General features: G+C 35.3%; 1 protein-coding gene and 1 pseudogene across 4 annotated transcripts in view; both read left to right on the top strand.

The window, feature by feature from the left end:
- The first annotated feature begins 10485 nt into the window (after positions 1 to 10485).
- The window catches only part of SNX13 (sorting nexin 13), a 117119-nt gene continuing 104673 nt past the window's right edge, over positions 10486 to 22931 (top strand). For 2 of the 4 annotated variants that reach the window (XM_006911968.3, XM_015589505.2), the window contains exon 1: positions 10486 to 10714. In XM_006911968.3, coding sequence (XP_006912030.3) covers positions 10703 to 10714 — 12 coding nt within the window. In that variant the 5' untranslated portion in view covers positions 10486 to 10702. The remainder of the gene's footprint in view (positions 10715 to 22931) is intronic. The other 2 variants (XM_015589506.2, XM_025046850.1) reach the window with 2 other exon arrangements.
- On the top strand, positions 22817 to 22931 carry LOC112479811 (annotated as a pseudogene).

Here is a 22931-nt window from a genome sequence, read left to right as displayed (position 1 = left end):
GTATAATTTCCATAAGCTTTATTTTTAGTTAGAAAAGGAAGCAAAAGCAGAATCTCTAAAAGCCTTTTCTGCTCTTTCATTGATGTGTGTGATTAGAATCTGACTTCCATTTCTTTGCATTATAAACTCTGTCAGAATCTTTTTCATACTCTAATAATCTTTTAAAAAACTATACTAGACAAAGTAGGACAATGAACACTAGGAATATGCTATTTATCTCAGATATACTGCTGTCTTTCAGTGAATATTGAATATGATTTGGCTAAGAAATACGAATAAAGGAAAATAACAGTGTGAAACACTTTTGATATTTTACTTTATTTTTATGTACTTAGCATTGAATGCAGAAGTGTCTGCTCGTTAGTTTTCCTGCAACTTAAACTCTATGTGCTTTAAGCAATAAAAGAAATGGATAAATGAGAGTAATTGCTGAATAAATTAAGCTTAAAACTAGATTGTCATTATTTAGTCTTTAATGTTATGTTGAGTACAGACTTGTTGCTTTTAAACATTGCACAGTTATAAAAACCTATTAGTTTTCTCAGTGTACGTTTTAAATTTTAGTGTCTTTATTTCTTAAAATGAGCAAAGGAAAACATATAATTATGTGAGATAATGTATACCAAATATGTTTTTAAGGGATTGGTTAAAAAGAAAAGGAATAACAAATGAGACTAATAAATAAAGAAAAGATAGTCAGGACCTTAGGAAAAAAATCATCAGAAATGACTGAAAATAATGAAATAATAAAAATAAATTAACGGTTCTTTGCGATGTCGAGAATGGAAGACTTTGCAATTAACTCTGGACCTAATTTCTCATAAATGTTCATGTGCCACAGCAAAATAGGCCTGCTGATGAAGTTAGTGTATAATTCATACTTTGTGGTATTTCTTTTTGGTGGTTACGGATCATAGGGTCGTCCCTTTCTGCTCTAACGGGGCTCAGAGGCAGCCTATGACTATGCTCATGAAGGATACTTTAGAGACTAGGGATTAGCTTAAGGAGGAAGAAGAGTTGATTAATGCCAGACTAAACCAATGTCCAAAGCAGATGAGAAGCGGGAGATGCAATTAGTCTAGAAAGCAGAAAAGCATAGTCTTCTGAGGGAGAAAAGTGAAGGAGAACAGAACTGACACAGTTCAAGTTTGGTACCTCACTCGGAAAAGGGAGGCAGAGTAAAAGAAATGGACCAGATACCCTTAAATTGCAATGTAGGCATGGCCTGAGGCAGGGGCCAAAAGGCACGAGGGAGACTTCTAAAATTATAGTGATGTCAGTGATAAAGAGGCCTTGGCGTGGGCTCTGTGAGTTTAGCTCACTGTATCATGTATGTGAATCAATGAGAAAAAAATATATGAGATGAGCCTTTTATAGTCAGGATAAGAAAAGCGTATTTACACTAGAGTATAACTATGGTTAGACTGACAAATTAACAGAAGAAATCAGATGAAACTCTACTGGACTCGTACTCCTATCTCTTCTTAGACGTGGGGAGGTTAGTGGATAAACTGGAAAAACAGGTCACGTGACAGTTTATTTTAGGAGATTTTCATGGACTGTGAAAAGCAGGAGATGCTTGGGGAAAAAGATAGACTTTTATTGGCCAAAGAGTAGGTTAACTCCTAGATTGGAAGCCGAGCTTGTAGGAGATATAGTAGAAAAAAAGCTAAGTTTCAGAAAAGTCTACTGTCAAACTTATTTGCTATTTATTAGCAGAGAACTCAGCCAAATTAAATAACCCCCTGAGCCTTAAATTCCTCATTTTAAGAATGGGGCTAACAATGTTCACCCTGAGAATTAAAGATAACCAGGTACATGATGCACCTGGCACAGAGGAGGTGTTTAATAAACATTAGTTCTCTTGTTCTCGAGTGAACTATTCAGTGTGGGAAACTTTCATCTGAGATGAGGAGCATCTGTAAGATATCTCCAGAGTGAAACCCGCCCCACAGTCCAAGTGACCAGAAAGCTATTCTTTGATCCAATTCCTGAGCCAAACACCTGACTGTACTCCTCCTTTGTTCCCTATTTGGCCACACCCTTTGGTAATGCTATTACAGTTCTGGGAAGACAAGATTTTCAGAGCAACTGGTCCTGGATTCTGGCTTGTTCCTGTCTCTTATTCGCTCTTTTTTCTATTGCATTAACTTCCCTAGTTTTCTTCTCTGAGTAGACTAAATGGAGCGGGGTCTTCGGCCTGTTCCTCTCCCCCAGAAATCTTTAGGTGCTCTGTGTCTCTATGTGTGTGTCTAATCTGTAACACCCAGGCTGTGAATTATTAAAATGGCTCTCCTTAAAAAACTGTATTTATGGAGGATCTGCTGAAGTAGTATCCCTTGAAACCGTCCTCTTGTTCTGGGAGAGGGGGCAGAGAGATAGAAGATTTTTCAAGTTAAACACTTTCTAACCTCAGTAAGTAGAGTTCGTGTTTTATTCGGGGTGTGTATTGCTACCTGCTGCAGCAACGACTCACAATAATAAAAGGATTCATCACTCATGCAAATTACAAAGACCTTTTTTTTTTATCTAGTGGACAGGTTCTTCTGTGTGATCTGTCTTGAGTCTCTATTATCTCAACCAGGAGGAGAATGGCTACATTCTGTGAATCTGAGCTAGTTACCCTACCCTACCTAGATAGGCAGGATTTGTAATCTCCCTCAACACTCAAAATAGAAAACAAAATGAACAGGTCGACATAGCATCATCATACTACAGAATGATGTAGAGAAACATTATGAAATACTCCCTATTTCTCAAAAGCCAATGTTTTATAGATTAACAACTTGCTTCTAAACACAAAAATGAAATTTAGAAGACAGAAATTCAATTATATTTTCATGGCATAAAGTTTAAATGTCACCAAAACTTCTGGCATAAGCAAGAAGTATAAATTTAATGAATTATCCAGAGGCACAGCTTCAAACAAAATAAAAGCTCTTGTTTAAGAAATTAACAGTCTTTCACCGAGTACTACCACACAAATAAGAGGGTGATGATAAATAACTTAATTTCAGATGAACAATATTGCATTAAAAATAATTCTATAATTCTTATTTTAAGCTTAGGGATAGCCAGAATGGCCATTTTTTTTCATACAGTTTTAAGCATAATATATACTACAGTAATATTTTGTATAGATTTGCTTGCCTATGATATTTCCCCCATCAGTTTCCTAGACAGTGCAAACAATAATATATAAAGATGAAGAGCAAAATGGCTTGTATCGATCATAAAATCTGAAGGGAAAGTCAGATTTCATTTATTTCTCTCCTTCCCCCTTTTCTCTGAGGTTAAATTATATCAGACAAAAATGTAAAGATGATTAATATCTTCTTTGTACCTTCTAACCACTAGCGATTGAGTGGTAATAGATGTTTCAATATGAATTCTATAACCCTGTGATTTTAAAAATGTGAATAGTTAGTGCCTTTAAGGTTTTAGTGAATAAAATAATGTGTAAACAAATGAGCAAATTCCATGATTCTATTAAAGGATTCTCTGGTAAATAGCCAGTCATATGCTTTTACCCAGAAGGCAGACATCTCGGTTACAGAAATACAATAAAAAAAAATGGATTCCTTCATTCATCCTTCTGCCACACCTACCAATAAAAACAAGCACGTCCCATTCAAGGCAGAACATTTAGCTCTCTGTTAGCAACAGAAAGAACACTTCCCCAGCAACAGGAAAACCCGAAAAGGACATCTATTTTTAAAAATAAAATGTGAAGCCCTCAGCATTTTGCTGAATTAGTGAACAAGATAAATCTTATCCATTTAAATTAGGTGAATGTTCTATAGATTTCAAGAATAAATAGCCTGATTTTACATGCTTTTTATTTGATTATTTACTTTGGTTTTTATACACTAGACCTTTTCTTGACATTTCTGCTGATATCTCTTTTCATAGGTATTTATGCACATGACCATGATAATGTAGGAGGTGTCTCATTTTAAGTGAAAAGGTGGTAATTTAAGTTCATTACCATACACAAAAACAGTGCACCGCAGAGTGTGTCTCTGCTCGGTTGAAAGATTTTTTAAAAAGGTAATGATGAATATACTTCTTGAAGGAAAGTGATAGGAAAATGAACTGCAACTTACTTGCTATCATAAGTACCACAGTTTTTAAATTGAAAGGAACCTTAAAGAGCATTTGATCTTGAGCCACAGGGCATTGCCCAATGCCTCAAATAACAAATAACTGTATTAATGTACACAACATATTAGTGTTAATCTAATTATATGTTTCAACCTCTTAACTTTGCAGAAAAAGACTCCGAAGCTTAATAGATGATAAATTTTCATGCTAAGGTTTAATCTTATTTAATTACAAAGACAGAACCACAATACAAATCTTCTCAGGCTTCTTTTCATTCCACAGCCAATATTATGGGGCAAATGTCTAACAGCTCTTCCACTTAATTGTGTGTACATCTATTACAAATAGTTTTAAATTTAAAATTTTTTATTGAAAACAAAAAGAGCACCATTATGCAAAGGGAAAGGCAGGTCTAAGTAACTTTGTGCCAATTACTGAAATATATTACCATTTAAAAACAATAGTGATTCTTAAACTATTTTTTTTACCATAATTGTTAAGCTAGTAAAGTAGGAAGCAATATAATAAGTCTTTGATTTCACCCGTACTCTGTAAAAATAGAACTAGCTGAGGTAAGTCTTAAATATGAGGACGTATTAGGTTTTGTCTATGAGTACCGATTCCTTTTCTCATTTCCTCCTTTGGCTAAAGCCAAAAACAGCTCAAAGGTCCATCACAGTTCTTATGATTCACATAAGAAATTAGGGACAAGATCATTGAAATATTTTAGTTTTTAAAGTGAATCGATTTAATGTACTTGAAGACATGATATATATACACATATAATTCTGAATTATATAACTAGACACATACATATACATATGTATATATCTCACTTTTTTCATTCAATATTAACTACTGCTAGTTGTGTTAATTTGGGCAAAAAAATTTAACTCTCTGGACCTCAGTTTCCTCATTTGTAAAATGAGAATAATGACATTTTCTATCTTATAAGATTGTTGTGAAGCATTTAAACAGAGTCTGACACATGATAAAAATATAATAATAGGTATTATAATTACATATCTACTATTATATGTGTGTGTGTGTGTGTGTGTATACACACACTTATTGATAATTTTCTCTATATCCAAGTGGAATTTTTTCTATAAAATCATCAATTGTTTGGGTCTATAGATGAAAATGTAATTCATTATACATTTCCCTTTTTCTCTATATTTGAAGGCTGTGAAACTGTTTTGTATGATATAACATTATACATTTGTCAAAAGTCAGCAAAAAGAGTGAAAATTGCCTGCAAATTTAAAAAAATCAAATAATTTAGGAAGTTGGAGAATTTCAAGAAAGAAAGTGGACTGCAACAAGAGAATCTAACAGTATTACAAGTGTATGAAACATCCTCGCTGAAGGAGGTAGAGAAAAAGAGAAGGTAGAGAATTACTTAATTGCTGAATTAAGCAATTTTGGAAATGATTAAAGTTTATAAAACAAAGGGAACTGTGTCTAGATATTGTACTCCAGTTGATAAAGTTGTTTTGCAAGGGGATATTGATTAACAATTCTGGTATTCCATACATGTATACTGAAATTAAACAATAAGGTAAATGAATGGCAGATGGTAGGAGCCAGGTTTCTCACTGTTGGAGTGAGAATTTACATATTAGCAAAGGGGAGGTGACATATCCTTGAATAATCCATCTGGCAATGGGTTAGAGTTGGACACATAAGTAGAATGCATGTTTAGTTTAATATAAACACAGATTGTTCCATACAGAAATATTCACAGATGGGTGTGTATAAATAGATTAATGTACACGCATATATTCCCTTGCTTTGTCAAGTGCAAGGGCTAAAAAGAAATGACACTGGGGTAGTAAAGAACACATCTGGTACCTAGATCTTGATTTCTAATACCATTCTCCAATAAAAGAACCAAAGTTCCTTAGAGAAATGGCTGAGTCTAGGACTGGGGTATGATGAACCTCGAGTATTTTGTAGTACCAGAAAGTGAGGAAGTATTCAAAAACAAAAACAAACAGAAAAACACCTTGCATTGATGGAAATTTATTAAAGGAATATAAGACTGCCAAAAGAGCTCCCAATGGCCAAAGCTGGGACAATTTGAACAACGAAATAAAACAGTATTGGATTTAACCCAAAGAATAAAATAAATGAGTCATACTCATATATACAAATGATTGAATCAATAAAAAATGAGAAAAATTTCCTATGAAAAATAATTCCAAATAATTAATGTAGATACTGCACCCTCAAGGAGGAGGAGCGTAAAATCCCTGCTCAATAAGTGAGGGCTACACACAGTCTTCTTTCCAAGGAGCATAATATGAAAAGGGGGAAAAAAAAGAGTTAAATTTGCAGTGTAGAAACCTGGCAAACACTACCTCAGCCAGGTGATCAATGTCAGTATCAACAGGGATAAATCATGTTGATAGCGTGCATCCTCGATAGGTGACCTGGGACAAGTTACTAAACCTCTCATGGCCTCTGAGGGTAGTAAGATCTACTGTGCTGGCATTTTCAATTGTTAAGTATATGCAAAATGCCTCCCATAGCACCTGGCCCATAATATGTACCGAAAACTAGTATTCATAATTGAGAATTAAAGGTTTTAAAAGTGCTATAGGTCTAATTTTTGTGATGTAAAAATATTTATTTTAAAAACAATTGACTGGAGTTGCCAGTCATCTAGTATTGACCTTTATATACACACACACAAATACAAAGATATATACATATACGTATATAAAAATAATATGATCCTTCCTCTTTAGATATTGGTGTTGTGGAGCTCTTATGCTATCATAGAAGAGACTCGTGAATAGTTGTTATGGTTGTGTCTGTTGTTATCAAAGCTTCATATTGTCTCTGCCTCTTAGTCTTGAGTTGCCTCAGTATTTCCTCAAAAAATATTCATGAAAAAAGCGCATGCTGGGATATTTGAAGCTAGACATCAGATCACTCATAAACACCCTGAAATTTCTGCTTACTGTTGCCCTACTAAAGCTATAACAAAAAATTAGGATATCCTGCTGTCATCTGTTCTTAGAATGTGTCTCCTCTGTTGGCAATGCATTATTTCAATATTGATTCACTGGCTTTGACACTGGATCTTGTTAATGAACATATAGTACTATTTAATGTTCAGTGGTGGTGACAGGTGACACTGATGGCACTGTTATGAAGAAACTGGAGTTAGGAAAGGGCTTCAGAAATCAAAAGATTAAATGTGACAATTGTTTGATAGATGCAATTTGCTTGGGAGGTCGATGCTATACTTTTCCAGTTTTGTAAAAGAGGTTATAGCCAATTTGTGACAACCTGAACATGTAGTGGAATTTTTTTAAAGAAACTAAAAAAATAGGCAAAATAGATATTGTGAATTGTTGCTTGGAGGTTTAGAAATCACTGGCAGTGACCTGTTTAAAAGCATCAGGCACTTGATTTTTGCCTCTAGTCTCTTTTTGTCATCCTTTCCTGTGTTAATCGGACAGATTGGACAATTGCTGGAAAATCAGACCTTTTGCAACGATAGCCACAGATGTATCCTTCTTATCATGTGTTTCTTAAGATGGATTGTTCCATTTTGTTTTAAATTTGATTGGTAGCCAAAGGACCCAGCATCTCAGATCAGCCTCTTCCAGGTTTCCTCTGTAATTACTGATGTGTTTTTAAGACCACATGGACTGAAACTGCAATCTGTACTAAATTAGGTGCTTACTTCTTTTTAAAGCTAGCTGCTTCTGTAAGCATTTTTTTCTCAACTACATTACTCTTAAATTTCTTTAACTCTGTGAAACGACATACCTTATTCACTTTGTTGCTTCCCTTGCTAGCATATTAACTTCAATGCATGCTTAAGATATATATGTATACACGTGATTTGTTTTTAACATATTTTATTATCTCCTTTCCCATTACTATTGAAAATATCAGCAGTGACATAAGGTGAAGGGAAAGGTGTAGCTCACAATTGTCATAAACTTTCTCCAGCATTTTAGTGACAATAAAATTCCCCCATAATTGCAAGGTAAGAACACATAATGCCCACTATTTTTAAAAATTAATCTTTCAACATCAAGGATTTTTTTTTTATCAGTTTTAATTAGGCATTTGACCTTTTCCTTTTGGGGTCTTTTAGGGAGTGATTCACCCATTTGTTTAAGAAATATTTGAGTGACTACTATGTACTCTTCTTGAATTCTAGATGCTGAGAAAACATCATTGATCAAAACAGAAAAAAATCCCTGACCTCATGAAACTTACATTCTACTGGAAGAAAGACAGTAGAATAGTATTTATGTTAGAAGGTGTAAGTGCTATGAAGCAAAGCAAGAATGGGAGAGTGCTGGGCTTGGGGCAAGATATTTTAAATGAGATGGTCAGAGTAGGCTTCCTTGAAAAAGGTGACATTTGAACAAAGACGGGACAGAAGTGAGGGATCTAGCCACGCAGATATCTAGGGGAAAGATCTTTCCTGATAAAAAGAATAGTCAGTGCAAAGGCCCTAGAGAAAGAGGTTGCTGTCATAGGAGCAGGGTACAAAATGCTTAGCAGAAATGAGGTCACAGAGGTGGATGTAGGCTGAGACTTCGGAAGCTAGGTTTTTTAGGTCACAGAAAGAACTCTGGCTGAGAAAACTGGGAGCTGATTTTGGCTTGCTCTGAGGTCTACTGACAAACTTCTACATATTAAAAGCATATCTATATTACAGGTTGGTATAAACTCCATGTGTTTGTACTTATCACCTTTAAAATAAGTGAAAATGCTTTGTTTCTGAAATGGGAAAAATGTATGATGAAAATGAAATACTGAGGCCAGACACCTAAATTAGTTTTAATTTACTAGCAACTTAAATATTAACGAGCCTCCCTGTTTTCTTATTTACAGGTTGAAACAGTATCTTTTTCCAGGTTCCTTGTTTCTTAATACCTTAGGCCCTTAATATCTTAATCTATGTAGTATTTTCCAATCTCATTTCCTGTTACGGTTTCTCTGTCAATACCAGTAACACATCTTACTGAGTTGCAGGGGTCAGAATTTTGCTGGCCCAGAAATATGGAAATTATGTATCAGATGTTGATTAAAACAAGAACTACTTGGCCTCAATTAGTTGAATTGAGTAAAATTAGGATTTTTCTTCAATTTCTGCCCAGTGACTACCTAAACGAACCATTTTGTTTCCTTTTTGAGGATACAAAACAACAGATAACACAAGGTTTGTAATGTCATTACTTAATGTTTTAAGATTATAAGAGTATTAAGTAAATCTTACCCAATAGTACTATTGTTAAGGAAAGAAGGCGGAGGTGAGGGATAACTCTTTAGTAAAGCGGCAGGAACTATTGGCCCTAGTTTATCAAAATGTCTTTGTGCCCATTGTAAAAAAGAGATGGGGCAGTTCTGTAAGTCAAATCTGAAATTTTACTTTTCAGTTTCCTTGGAAACTGGTTTCTACAACGGGGTAACACACTTCGACAAGGGTTCAGGAAAACTACTTTCATTACAATTTAAGTAGACGAGACTGCCTCCAATTCCACACACCGAAACCAGTGGCAGCTTCAGAATGGTGTCTCAAAGCTTCTATGCGCACTGTGTTCTAGAGTTCAGTCCCATTTAAGTTGGGACTGTTTACAATACCTGCTGAAATTTGTTCACTCTGATACACACATTGGATCAAGAGGCCATTAAAGTTGTAGAGACGTCTGTTAAAAAGCAAACGTGGCTTCAATTTTTTTTTAGAGGTCTCTAAGTTCTCATTGTTATACCGGGGCCGAACAATTAACTAATCGGCGACAGTCCTAACTGCCAGGATCAGGGTAAAGCCGATATGCCTGTATCAGTTCCACAAACTGCCGCGCACCCCAGTATAGAACTCGCTGAAGATTGTAAGGACAAAGAAAAGTTTCCGTCGAAGTTTAGAAGAGAGGGGGATAGGGAGAGGAGCAGTTTCAGAGCAGAGTTAAGCCCCAGACCGCAGAAGAAGCCGAAATCTCCCACTCGCTCTTCGGTAGCCGCGGGAACTAGGACAATGCGAGAGGGAAGTTCTTTTACAGGACATCTGCCGCCCCATCCCCGAGACGCGCGAGCTCCACACGGCCATCAGTCCAAGGCTCGGCCTCTGCCGGTCTCCCTTTACCCCAGGGCCGGCCGCCCCAGGCGTGCAGCGGAGGGCGAGCGGACCCCGCAAGCGTGCGCGCCGGCTCCTCTGCTAGCTTGGCGCTGGAGTTTCTCTTCTCGACCCGCGGTCCCACGGCTTCCTGGGAGCCGAGCCCCAGGGGCCTCGCCGCCGGCGCCGACTGGCCCACCGAACGCCAGTCTCCGCTCGCCTGCGCGCCGGCGCTATGGAGACAGTCACGAGACGCCGGCGGTTCCTGCGCCCGCCAATGGGAGCGCACGTCGCGGGGAGACGCGGACGTCGCTCTTCCAAGATGGCGGCGCGTCCGTCGCGAGCTGCCGGGCCGAGGGGAAGCCAGCGAAGTCGAGTAAAGCCGCCGCCCGGGAAAGGACCGAAGGAGCTGTTGCCGCTGTCGGCGGCGGCTCGAGCAGTTTTCGCTGCTGCTGCGGCTGTTGCCATGCGGCGAGGTTAGGGAGGAGCTCACTTCCCCGGGGTGTAATAATGTTAACAGAGGTAAGCGGCTCCGGCGGCCAGTATTACCTGTGAAATGGGGAACGGGCCGGCGCTAACCCGTCAGAGAACATCATTTCTTTTGCCCGAGGGCCCGACCCTCGGCTGCGGGCCCCGGGGCCTGAGGAGCAGCGGGGATCCTACAAGTGCTCCCTGAATAAGAGCTGTGCTGACTCAACAGAGTCCCACCACCTTCTGCTGCCTGTGCCTCTTTCGCAGTTGCCACTTGCTTGTCGCCCCTGGCACTGGTCTCCCTCTTGCTGTCGCTGTCTTCTAACTCATCGCTTCCTTCATGGTGTACCCTTACACCCTTACACGCTGCTCTGTGGCACCCTTGGTCTCCCTCCCTGGTTTCTGTTCCCCTACGGTTTGCCCTAGGGCTCCCTTCTCCAGTCCCTGGCCTCCAGGGCCCTCCACCTCCAAGCTCGGTTAGCATCCTGGGCTTGTCACTCGGCCAGACCGGTTTGTTTCCTACACCACCTTAGACTACTTGGTGAAATGGACCTTCTTTTTCTCACAGTGACACTTGGAGACCCCCCGCCCTTCCACACACACCCAAGTCACCTTTTCGCTTAAATCGTGGGAATAAGAAAGTTCTCTTTAGTATCTACCCTCTTGATTTGCTTAAGGTTCCCTTGGTACTCTTTGTGGAAGTTTTTTCCTTGGTCCTGAAATGGAAGTAGGGCAACTTTGACTAGTCAATCAATTTCTCTTTTCTGGTGTCAATGTCCATTGCAAAAAGCAGAGTTTTTGAAGTAGAGTTTGCCTTGACTAGCAATACTTTAAGGGGAAGAACTAAATTGATGTATTAGGTACTTGACACAGTTAAAAGAGTTATGTGTAGTGGTATATGCTGGTGTAAGCATCATTGAAGATGAATTCTGAAGCTTGCGGGTTTAAGGAAATATCTTAGAAGTTACTCGAAGTCCTGTGAAGATTCCAATGTCAGCTGTCAGGGACTAGTATGGGCATCTTTGGGGCTGAACTAAGAATAGGAAACATTTTAATGGGCAGTAGGAAGTGTTCTTTCATGGGCCAAAAAGGAAATTAGAAAAGTTTGTAGATGAGTGGCTTTCGTTGTGTGAAAATGTGATGATAAAGGACTTACTTGCTTTTCCTACTTTGGTAATTGTATTTGAGAATCTATGCATAAAACCTGGCATATGATGTGTTTGGTAAATACTGGTTGATTTTAACTCATGATCTACTTATTTGTAGTAGTTTGTAGTTCACTTTATAGTTCTAAATTCCACAGATTTCTCATTTCTGGAGTTAATTTGGTTCTCGGAGATTATGGTATATCATAAGCTTCTGTTATTAGCAGTATTAGGTTAAAAAAACCTAATAAGTAGCAGTTGTTCTATTTTTACCGTCAGTGTGATATTTTGATGGGAATAATTAGCCTTAAAACAAGTTTCCAGTGGTGTCTCTAATGTAGAATATTTTATAAGATGATCTTTTGATTAAATTTGGCGTAGGTTAGCACGTTTTAAAGAGTTGTAGTTCTTTCACATGAACTTGTGTCTGCTAGTAAAATGATAGTGTCTTAATTTGGACAGATAGAACTTTCTAAACTTTGTATTTTTTTAAAAAATTGTTTCTATGAAATATTTTAAACAATAAGTCAATGATAATAGTAAGATGTATTTAGCACTTTGTGTATATGTACCCTGTACAGCTTTTAAGTGGCAGAACCAAGGTTCCAACCTCGGCAATCACTGTCGAGTCAATTAACCATCACATTGGATCACTTCTCCAAAGTAAGATCCAGTTTAAATGGTTCTTGGATATTACTTATGATTTTTAGTAGTCATTTTCTAGATTAGAAAACTGAAGTCCAGAGACTTGTACAAGGGCAAACAATTATTTACGGTAAAGGCGAAACTAGAATCCCATCTCCTGACTCTCAAGGTACAGAACTCTGACCATTTTGTTCTCAATGGGTTTTCAGCTCTTTTGATAGATTTTAAAATATATTATTTTCTTGGCTAAAAATGGTCAGTAGATAAACTAAAAGTTGTCATTACTTAAGAAAGACTTTTTGTTTTACCTTAGCTTTTGCTGTTGTTTAAACAAGGCTCAGAAATCTTATTTTGAAATATTTTAGAAAATTTTACTCAATATTGGTTACTAAAAAATTAGTATTGTGGGACTCATTGCTTTTCTTAGTGCTTACTTTAGTCAGCAAGATTTAGGGGATGCAATTTAATTTGTTTGATATCAAAATGTATAATGATGAACTGTGTTATGAAAGATTCTCAAGCAAAAGTGTGCTCAGAAAGTGGTGAATTGTACTGTTTGGCTCTTTTACCTCTCAACATCGAGGTACATGATATTCTTTCCATTAGGCTGATGAGAAGACCAAAAGAGGCTTGCTTACAATCACATAACAAGTGGTGGAGCCAGTAGTCACACCTAGGTTCTCTTATTCCAAATTGTATGCTGTTTTCGTGGCTTAGTATAGAATGCATCATTAATATTTTGTAGCTGATAATCAATAGTATACTATTTTTAGTTTTTTTTTAAACCAAGGTAGGTATTCCAACTATGTAAATACATAACAATAACATGATAATGGTAAACATTTACATGAAACTTTTCGATTTTGCGTTTTGTCAAAGTAAATGTTCGAAACCTTTGCAGAAATGAGAAACCATGCAAGTAATCAACTAAAGTCTATATTAAGTTAAGCTAAAAGAGAGAATTACTCAATTGAGCTTATATGTACATTAAACTTTGAAAGCTGTGAAATATGATAGATTAGTGTGAATTGAATATATAGCTCCAGTAGGTCATCTAGCTTTTTTTAAATTACCATCCCATTAAATATTTTTTTCTTCTGCTGCCTTTGCCCTGTTAGGACTTCTTACTCTAAATGTTAGTTCTAAAACATTTGGCAAAAAATTTGTCATAGTATATTTGGAAATTATTTAATACCAACTCATCTTCTACGTACTGCCCACCCCCCCTTTAAAATAAAAGTAAACTTCCATATGTCAGAATTAGTTAGGTATGGGATGTTGACCTGATAGTTTGTTTCAATTAATCTGAATTTTGACAGCATTGAATATAATGAAATACGTATCTGTGAGTTTTCATTACATACACTTTTGTTGACGTTTCAAAAGTTATTAAGGTTATTACTCTGAGCATTTATTATTACAGAGAATTACAGTTATAGAAGATAATATGAAAACATGCTGAATTTGTACCAGTGCTATGGCATGCTCTGGAGATTGTTTTTGTATAAAAACCAGTTACCAGCCCATTGACAGTTGTCTTATGCTTTTAAAAAAAGTGAATAAAAATTGTAGTTATTTAAACTTAATTGTTGTTTGGGTTGTATGCAAATGTGGGACGTTAGTAAATGTTAAATAAAATAGTTTATGTGTTACTTTCATCCAGATTTATTGATTTTTATGTATTAGCAGTAGTTCTTGATTTTATCGTGAACAAATATGCTACAGATGGGAAAAGGTGTAAACTGCAGCACTTTTAGAAGTCTCAGGTTTATAGTTAAGGGGGTAAAATTTTTTGGTTCAGAAGAATTTAGAAGATATTTGTCTAAAGGAAATTAAATAGATTTCTTCTCTGGAGAACTGTTCATAGCTTTTGATAGGTGATTTACTCTCGAAGAAGGTGATAGAATTTTGTGTCATACTGCCAAGTTGTTTAACCTGTAAGTTCTGTTTCTCTGGTGAATCTTGACTAATATAGAGACATATAGAGTTTCTTGTATTTCACTTTAGGAAATCCTGAAATGTGATGAGTTGTGCATCAAGGAAGGGGATCTGGAATTGCAGGGCACTTTTTAAAAACACACACACACACACACACACACACACACACACACACATTCTTGCTCATAGGTACTTAGTAAAAAATTATGATTGATTTTGTTGATTAATGTATTTGTTAATGGAAATACTCTTGGGATGAGTTAATCCTTAAAACTATATGAGCTATTTCTTTAATTACATATTAATGTCATTGTAAGGGCTACTAACCAGAAAAAGAACCTTAGGTTCACTGGCATTCAAAGGATGTTCCCTTATCATGTAGTGGTTAGGATTCCTGGTTTCCTGGCATTCAAAGGATGTTAAGAGGAAGGAAAAAAATTTTATAAGAGAAGTGGAAGGACATTACTATCTAGAATGAGGCCGGCTTGCCACTCTACAAACAACATTGTTTAGCATATTTTGACAAGCCAAGTTAAATATTGCCAACTTTTTCTCAAGCATTTCAAAGGGACTTTGTTTCTTTTTCTCCATTGATTCCAAGTTCTCAGTTATAAGTAAGTTATACTTAGTAATTATTTTTATTGTATTTTATCTTTCTAGCACACATATACCCTTTGTACATCACTTCTGATCGGAAACTAGCTAGCTAGTTGATAGAACTGCAAACAAATGCAAATATATGTGATATTTTAAGTTAAACCCCAAAACTTTATATTAGGTAAATATATATCCTCCATTAGGCATTTTGATATATTACAGTAGAGGTTTTAGATTTCTATAACTATTCTTGGAAGTTCTAGGTAGGGAGATACCAGAATATATGACTCTAGTGTTCAGATGGATTGTTATAAGGTTTGTTGATCAGTTTTCTGTAGAAATTAATAAAGAATAGTTTTTTAACTAGTCCACTGTGTTATGTTTATTGCTACAAGTTTACAAAATTATTTTATTTGAGGAAATATGGAATTAAATTTGGGAGACTGGGAAATAAGTAGAAATGTGTATAGTTTTAAACATTAAAGGCATTGGTTTGTGTATCATAAGGCCACTGCAAAACATACGGCTTTTCATCTTTTTATGTAGTAATTACCAGCATGTTAGACTTTTGCAGATTAAAAGGATGCTTTATTTTTTAATTTAATCACATTGTTAGCTGTGGTCATGCTTACTTATGTTTATTGTTATTTCTAACTTAATTATGGAATAAAGAGAATTCTTTTAAGAGCAAGAGGAGAAGAAAAAGGGTATGAGAGGATGTTTGAAATAGATTGCTTTAGGTGGTATCAACTAAGCTGTGTGAGCTGAATAATAATGGCAAAGGAGGGAGCATGAGCTTCCGGAGGAAGAATCAAATAGGTTCTATCACGAAGAGGAGGTTCCAGTGCTGGCCACTCAATAACTAGCCATTTGTTGGCAAAGCTGAATGACTTTGTGGTATTCTCTGAGTGAGGTTCTCAGAGTGTGGCTTTTTAAATTGTGTTTTGAAATTCTGTAGTTTTACAGACCATCAAGTGTTCCCTCAATTGATGGTAATCTAAAGTTGATTTTCTACTTCTGAGTCAGTTTAATGTGGGTATTACAATGCCTTAAATGTTTATGAGGTGAGGGAACTTTGAACAGCTCTTAAAGATACCATTTAAAAAAGTGGTTGAAATTGAGTGAATAAATAAGCTGGAGTCATGGTGATGCTTACTTATGTCTGTCAAATTATACCTTCCACAGTAGTGAAGTTAACAGACAAATGACCTATATGTTAAGCATTATAAGGACGAGTCCCAACCTCACCACTTGTTTATGACGTGATATCGGGGAAGTTGTTTGAAATTTCTGTGTAAAAGTTCTTAGTTTTCTTCTGTGTAAATTGGGACAATAATAGCACCTTCCTAAACTGCTCTCACATTGTTGTGAAGATAGAAGAAAATAAGAGGATATATAACTCTGTAATTTGTCAATTATTATACAAATATTAGTGGTTAATACATCAGTTTATTTCCTATATGCCTTGCACTAATATGAATTTAAGTCCTGGGCTCCACCTAGCTTTATGGCTTACTAGCTTTTCAGTGGGTGAGTGGATCACATGAGAAAGGGGTCCCTGACCATTGGTGTAGTTACAAGAGATGCAAGGAATAGATTAAAAAAAGTGAAAGGGAAAAAAAGACAGAGCATGTTCTGCAAACTGGTAACAAAGGCAGTTTATTGTGTGGTTGACAAACTGATTCCAAAGAATTTTGGAAAGGGAAGTTACAAAATATTTTGAAAAAGATTACTTATTTGAAGGTTAGCAGTCATTTGTGTATACGTATTCTGAAATATTTGTGAGAAATCTTTTATTTTTAATCAAACCTGGTAAATTCTTAAAATCCTGGTCCATTCTTAAAAGGAAAAGCTGTTGTTTAGGACGATTTTATAAGGCTTTGATTATAATTTGTACTGAATATTAATTTTTGTGGATTAATTTGTTCAGCAAACAAATATACACCTACTGTGTGATAGGCACATGCTAAGTTCTGGTACTGAAATGGAGAGTCAGACCTGAAACCTGCCCTCAGGAAATTCACTATCAGAATTAAATTAAGCCAGTTTGGCCATCTTTCACCTGAAGCCTTGAGGTCTTTTGTCAATAAAACAAGTCGCATAATTCAAGGATGAAAAATGAAGAAGTAGAAAATGTTGGAGCATGTAATTAAAAGGTAATTAGCTTTATAACTCCAGGTAAAGCTACCAATTTGGATGAGATGGCAGCTCTAAAATGAGCTTCTTGAAACAGGAGTCAGCCCATCTCTAGTGTCCAGATTTGCTCCAACCTAATTCACGATGAGAAGTAGGGGTGGGGTGGAAATGGGAGAGGACAGAGAAGCAGAAAAATCTGTGAATCATATATATTTTTTTCTCTTGAAAAGATTCTTTAAATTTCCTTAAGAGGTCTACCACATTTTACCAAAAGACCCAGCTAAGTTCCATTAACCCGATGAAAGTAATACCTGTCTGCTTATTTTACATTTCTTCCCTGCTTGAATGTAAACTCCTGAAGGTGGGGCTCACAGTTGTATTCCCTGTGCCCAGAATAGAGCTTGACACTTAGTAGTCCTCATTAAGTATATGTTGAATGAATGTCGAATATTCCCTCCAGTAAAATTAAAGTAAACGTGAAAAATTACTAAGACATACAAGGTCTATGGTAAATTTATATTATCACATTACCCTTCAAGGGTTGGTTACTGTATATGTCCATTAAACATTTTTTAATAGTACGCTGTGGTTTGATGTTGTGTTTGGGATCACAAACTCCCTTCCCCAAGTTCAACAAAAAACAGTGTAACATCAGGCTTTTAGTTAGAATATAATTCTTAATTTTTCCTACAAGGAAAAATCTTATTAGGTTGATGTTATTTTCGTATAACCAATTATAAATGCAAGAACAACTTGAATTATATCTTGTATCTCTTACTACTACATTTTTATTACGGTTTCATGTGTACCACTTAAAAATGTATTCCTGAACTAGATAAAGCTTTTTTTATAATAGTCCAACTATGCTGATTTTTGTGGTACTTTGTTGAGTATTTCACAGTTTGTATGATCTTTAATGCTGTCTTGATAGTTTTCAGGTATGAGTAAAAATTTAGTCATGGATTTTCAAGGAGGGCAGCTGCTACCACAGTCTCTTGACCAAAATACCTCTCAGTGTCACGGTTAAAGATAGCATTGATAGATCTTTACAACCATCTATAATTCCATTGTATGTTTAGACATAATATGTGCCAGAAGAGTTCAATAAAGTAATTTTTCTCTGTTCAACTGTGAAAATTAAACTGGTTTAATGATCTCTAAATTAGTACGAGAGACCTATGGATATCAAGTGGAGTAATTCACAGTTGTTGGCTTATTGCACTTTCTCCAGTTTGCTGAGGGACCATTTTGGTCTGATGCTTCTATAAAATCCCTAGGGTGAATCCTACTTTGCTTTTGACCTTAGCTCTGCATTGTTGGAGAGTCCTTGGGTGTTACTCCATTTAAACCTGAATTCCTTTTGCTCCTGGAACCCTGAAGCTATTTTTAGCCTGGCTGTGGTTTGGCACATTAGAGAGTATGTGATTCTTTGTATTGTGACTCCTTTTCTTTTCAGGCTAGAGTTGGATGACAACATACATGTATGTAGAATGGCTTTTAAATTCACTATTATTTGAAGCTTGGAAAACTTATAAAACTGATTGAAGCTGTACAGTTTTAGTGGAAGAGTTAAGAATGAAGTAAAATTTCATCTCATTTTAGATTGGGAACTAATGGTCTGATTTTAAGACATGATATTATGTGTTCTCCAATGTTTCTCCAAGTCATTATATTGTACTTCAGAATTTGTTCTTGATTTCCTGAGTTTGAGAATGACATGCATTTTGTTCTTGGGTTTTTTCTCATGGTGTTTAATCACACTATTAAATATAATCAGCTACTTTTACATCCGATGTTAATTATTAACATCTGATGCTTTTTCTTGAGTAATCGTACCCAAGTGCTCAATATTTAAACTGTTGGAATAGTCAACTCCTGGTAAAAGTTAGCAAAATAAGAGGAAATAGGCTGGAGGGAGGTTGGAACTTGAAAGGTAGAACACAACAAAGAAACAAAAAGAAAATGCAATAATGTACTTTATAAATAGTGGATGTGTTGATTATATAAAAATTTTGGAAAAATCAGTTAGGCTTTAGAGTGTTGGATTTTATGAACCAAAAAACTCTACAAGTTAATGTCTGATAGCTCAGACTATTCAGTCAAATAACAGGCATTAATTAGAATTTATAGAACTGCCATTTAGTGAGCTTGTCTTTCTATTGGGATTCAGAGTGTTAATCATCTATATCTATATATCTATATCTGTCTCTCTGTATATCTTTCTACACACACACACCTCTTCTAATTACAAGTTGAACATTCCTAATTCTTAAAGAAGAATGTATGCTTTTGGTTAAGAGTGATGACTAGTGTCTGATTATTTGGATTTGAATCTAAATTTTGTCACTTCAGAGCATCTTGACCTTGGAAAGTTATTAACCTTTTGAGCCTGTTTTTTTATCCTGTGTCACTTGTCAATTAATGGTACTTCCCTCATACGGTTGTTATAAGTATGTGAAATAACACATGTTAAGTACTGTGCGCACTGTTTCCCACAGTAACACTCAATAAATAGTAGGTTTTATTACTATTTCCTTAGATGTAAATAGCAAGTGGTTTATTTTTATAACTTAGAATTCAATGTTTAAAGTTGTTTTCTGTGTTTTGTCTTTTATTGAGGAAATTTTAAAATGTCAAATTAAACAATGTCATTTTCTTTGACCCAGATGATCCAATTCTTGCCTTACTTTCGCTTTCTTTTTTTTATTGACTTTCTAATTTATGTATTGCATTAAGATCTAGATTTAGACTGAACTCAGGAGGAAATCAAGAGAGTTGATATTGGCCAATTCTGTGTAATATGAATTGGTAATAAGTAGAACATTTTACTAACCAATATATTTTTTCTGGCTATTAAAGTTTTTAATTGTAGTATAATCTCATATTATGCTTTAAAACTGCCAGTGTTATATATAGTTTTCTGCTATGGGAAGTACTATGGTTCTTGTCAATTCGATAACATTTTATGTAAAATAGCTCTAAATTTATATAAACTCTTCTACTGAGTTGTTCCTTTTATAGGAAATAGAAAAGTGAGGAAATCCTTTTGTAAAAATATGTAGTTGGCTTGATTGGTATTAGTAGAACTCTGTTGCGGGTTAAGAAAAGGATTTAGGACTAAGTTACAAATAAAATTTGTACTTATTAATCTAAATATGGATATTAAGCATATAAATGATTTCAATCCCTTATATAACAGCTGCTTACCTGCATTCATGTAGTAGTACAATAAACTCTTACACTCAATGAGTGGGATGTTCATGTTATAATAACATTTTACTTAGCTGTATATGCTGTTAGGGTCCTTTGTGGGTGAATCTATGTGTCTATTTTTCTTTCTACACTTATTTTTTCCTTCTTGCTGCTGTCACTTTGTGGGTGTGTTGATTTTTTCCTCCTCCTCTGTCTTTTTTTATTCTCCGTTACATCTGTAGGTCTGCACCTTGCTCTCTGAGGGCTTTTCCCCCAATCTTTACCCTTTCCTCTCATCTCAAATAAATCAAACAGGCCACCGTAGATTATTTAACTTTAATTTTTAAGTTATACTCCACTTATGGGTTTAAAATATTTTTCATCATTAATTTAAAAGGTGACAAATAAAACACAGATATTTAAAACTATACAGCTCAGTATAATTCCTTTTATGATTTTATACCTCTTTTCTGAATTTATCTTGATTTAAAAGTTAAATTCACAATCTCTGAGTTAATGAACACTGTTGATCTTTATTTTTTTATTGTGAACTAAGGGATCTTGTAGTACTTTCAGGGTTATTGTTTTAATTACAGCCTTCAGGAATGTGAAGGAAATTTATCTGAATCTGTACCAACTCTAGAACATACCCTGAAAATTATCTAAATATAATACCTGCAAAATCTACATCATATTCTCAAAGAGTACCAAGGACTTTAAGATATTAGCTTGGTTACTTTAGGTTTTTCTGATAAATTGAATTTTTTAATCTTTAATTACTTTTATTTGATTAGTCAGATATTGTGTGCTGAATTTTGCCCCTTTTTTATCTTCCTCTCCCTTTTTTAAACCTTGAGAGTCACTGTTAAATAATGGTTCAGAACATGCTTGAATTTTATACTACGCTCAGTTCATGGTCCAGTTCTGTGACTTAGCTGTTTTAATAATATAACTTATGTCATAGAGTTGTGAGAATTAGATATATGTGATATATATTTAAAGTCTATATATATTTACATATATATTTATACTGTATAAGGTGGTTAACAAAGGTCCTAGACAATACTAAGCATGTAAGAAATGATGGCTTCTATTGTGTTAGAGGATGCTTCTTTTCATAAGAAAGGAAAGGTAGGAGATTGGTGACAGTTCAGTGTTTGGCTATTCGTTGAAGATCTAGCTCTCTAGATTGATAGGCTTGTGTTGTTTGATTTCTCCTTGGATTAAATTATGGGGAAAAGTAGAAGTTGAGTAGTGAATATTGGGACTTTTATTCTTGTATTGTTATGGTCCTATATGTATGAGGGAGACATGGGACCATTTATGAATATGGTCTGCTTTATCTTGCTTCTGCACCAGTAAACTACTAGGGTAAAAGTTTTGTGTACGAAAAGAGAGGAACGCCTTTGTGCATGAAAGCTTTCTGATGTATAAATTAAATTAATTCTTCCTAATTCTCTTTTGTTGTTAAAGGAGCTTAAGATGAATTGCCATGTAATAGCTTATTTTTCATGAGGTACTAATAGAGAATGGTCTTGATGTTTGAGGATCTTTATATACTATGACGTGTCCCAAATGGGGTGGGTAGGCAGTAGACAGATTATTGGGTTAGAAGTGCCAAGTGTAGTACTGTGTATCATAATAATATAGTGTAGTACTGTGTATCATAATAATATAGTTAATTTAGTGTCACAGTGACAGGATGTAAAGAGAACAAGGTATTTATGCTATAGGAGGAAAAGAATTGAGGAACCTGGATATTCAAGATTCTCATTTCCTTTTGATGTTTTCTTTGTGGCCTTGAAAGGTATAGTGGAATAATGCCCTTTTCCCCATTAAAACTATTTCATAGTTATTTCAAGAAATATAATGAATTAAAGTTCTCTCCATTACTCAATGAGCTTTTAAAAGAAATGATTTAAATATAATTTTTTAAAAATCATTTTTTAGATGTAAGAGATACAATTTATAATTTTAATTATTTCTAAGAATATGATTAAAATTACTAGAAACATAATTTGCAACCTTTTTAAATTCTCACAGACTGTTAGTGGAAGTTCAGCTTTTTTTCTTTATTCATATACATTGACCCTTCTAGGTATAGGAGTAGCATAACTGTTAGAAATGATATCATTTAAATTCAAAGACTTTTTTCTGTTGTTATGTGGTTATGCTACTCCTATACCTACTTTTTCTACTTTTCCCCAAGTAGGTTATACAGGGATCTCCTTTCTTTATGTAGGCATTCAGAACTAATTATTATTTTTCAAATGAAGATAGCTTTTTTGGTTGGTAGTTTTTAAAATAATGCATGCTTATAAAAATTTGAAACAAAGTACAAAGAAATATTAACCACTTGTAATTTTATCATGCAGATTATAACCACATTTAATATTTCCTGCCTTCGGTATTCTGTATTATATTTGTACACTTTTTAAAGTAGTATCACATATACAAACAAATTCGTAACCTGCCTTCACTTCATACAAACTTACAGGATGTCCATGGCCATACTACCCTGAACACGCCCAATTTCGTCTGATCTTGGAAGCTAAGCAGGGTCGGGCCTGGTTAGTTCTTAGATGGGAGACCACCTAGGAAGACCAGGTGCTGTA

This window comes from Pteropus alecto, unplaced genomic scaffold (assembly GCF_000325575.1).
Source record: "Pteropus alecto unplaced genomic scaffold, ASM32557v1 scaffold21, whole genome shotgun sequence".
NCBI lineage: Eukaryota > Metazoa > Chordata > Mammalia > Chiroptera > Pteropodidae > Pteropus > Pteropus alecto.
Note: the sequence above shows the minus strand (reverse complement) of the source record. Positions and strands in the feature narration are given on the sequence as shown.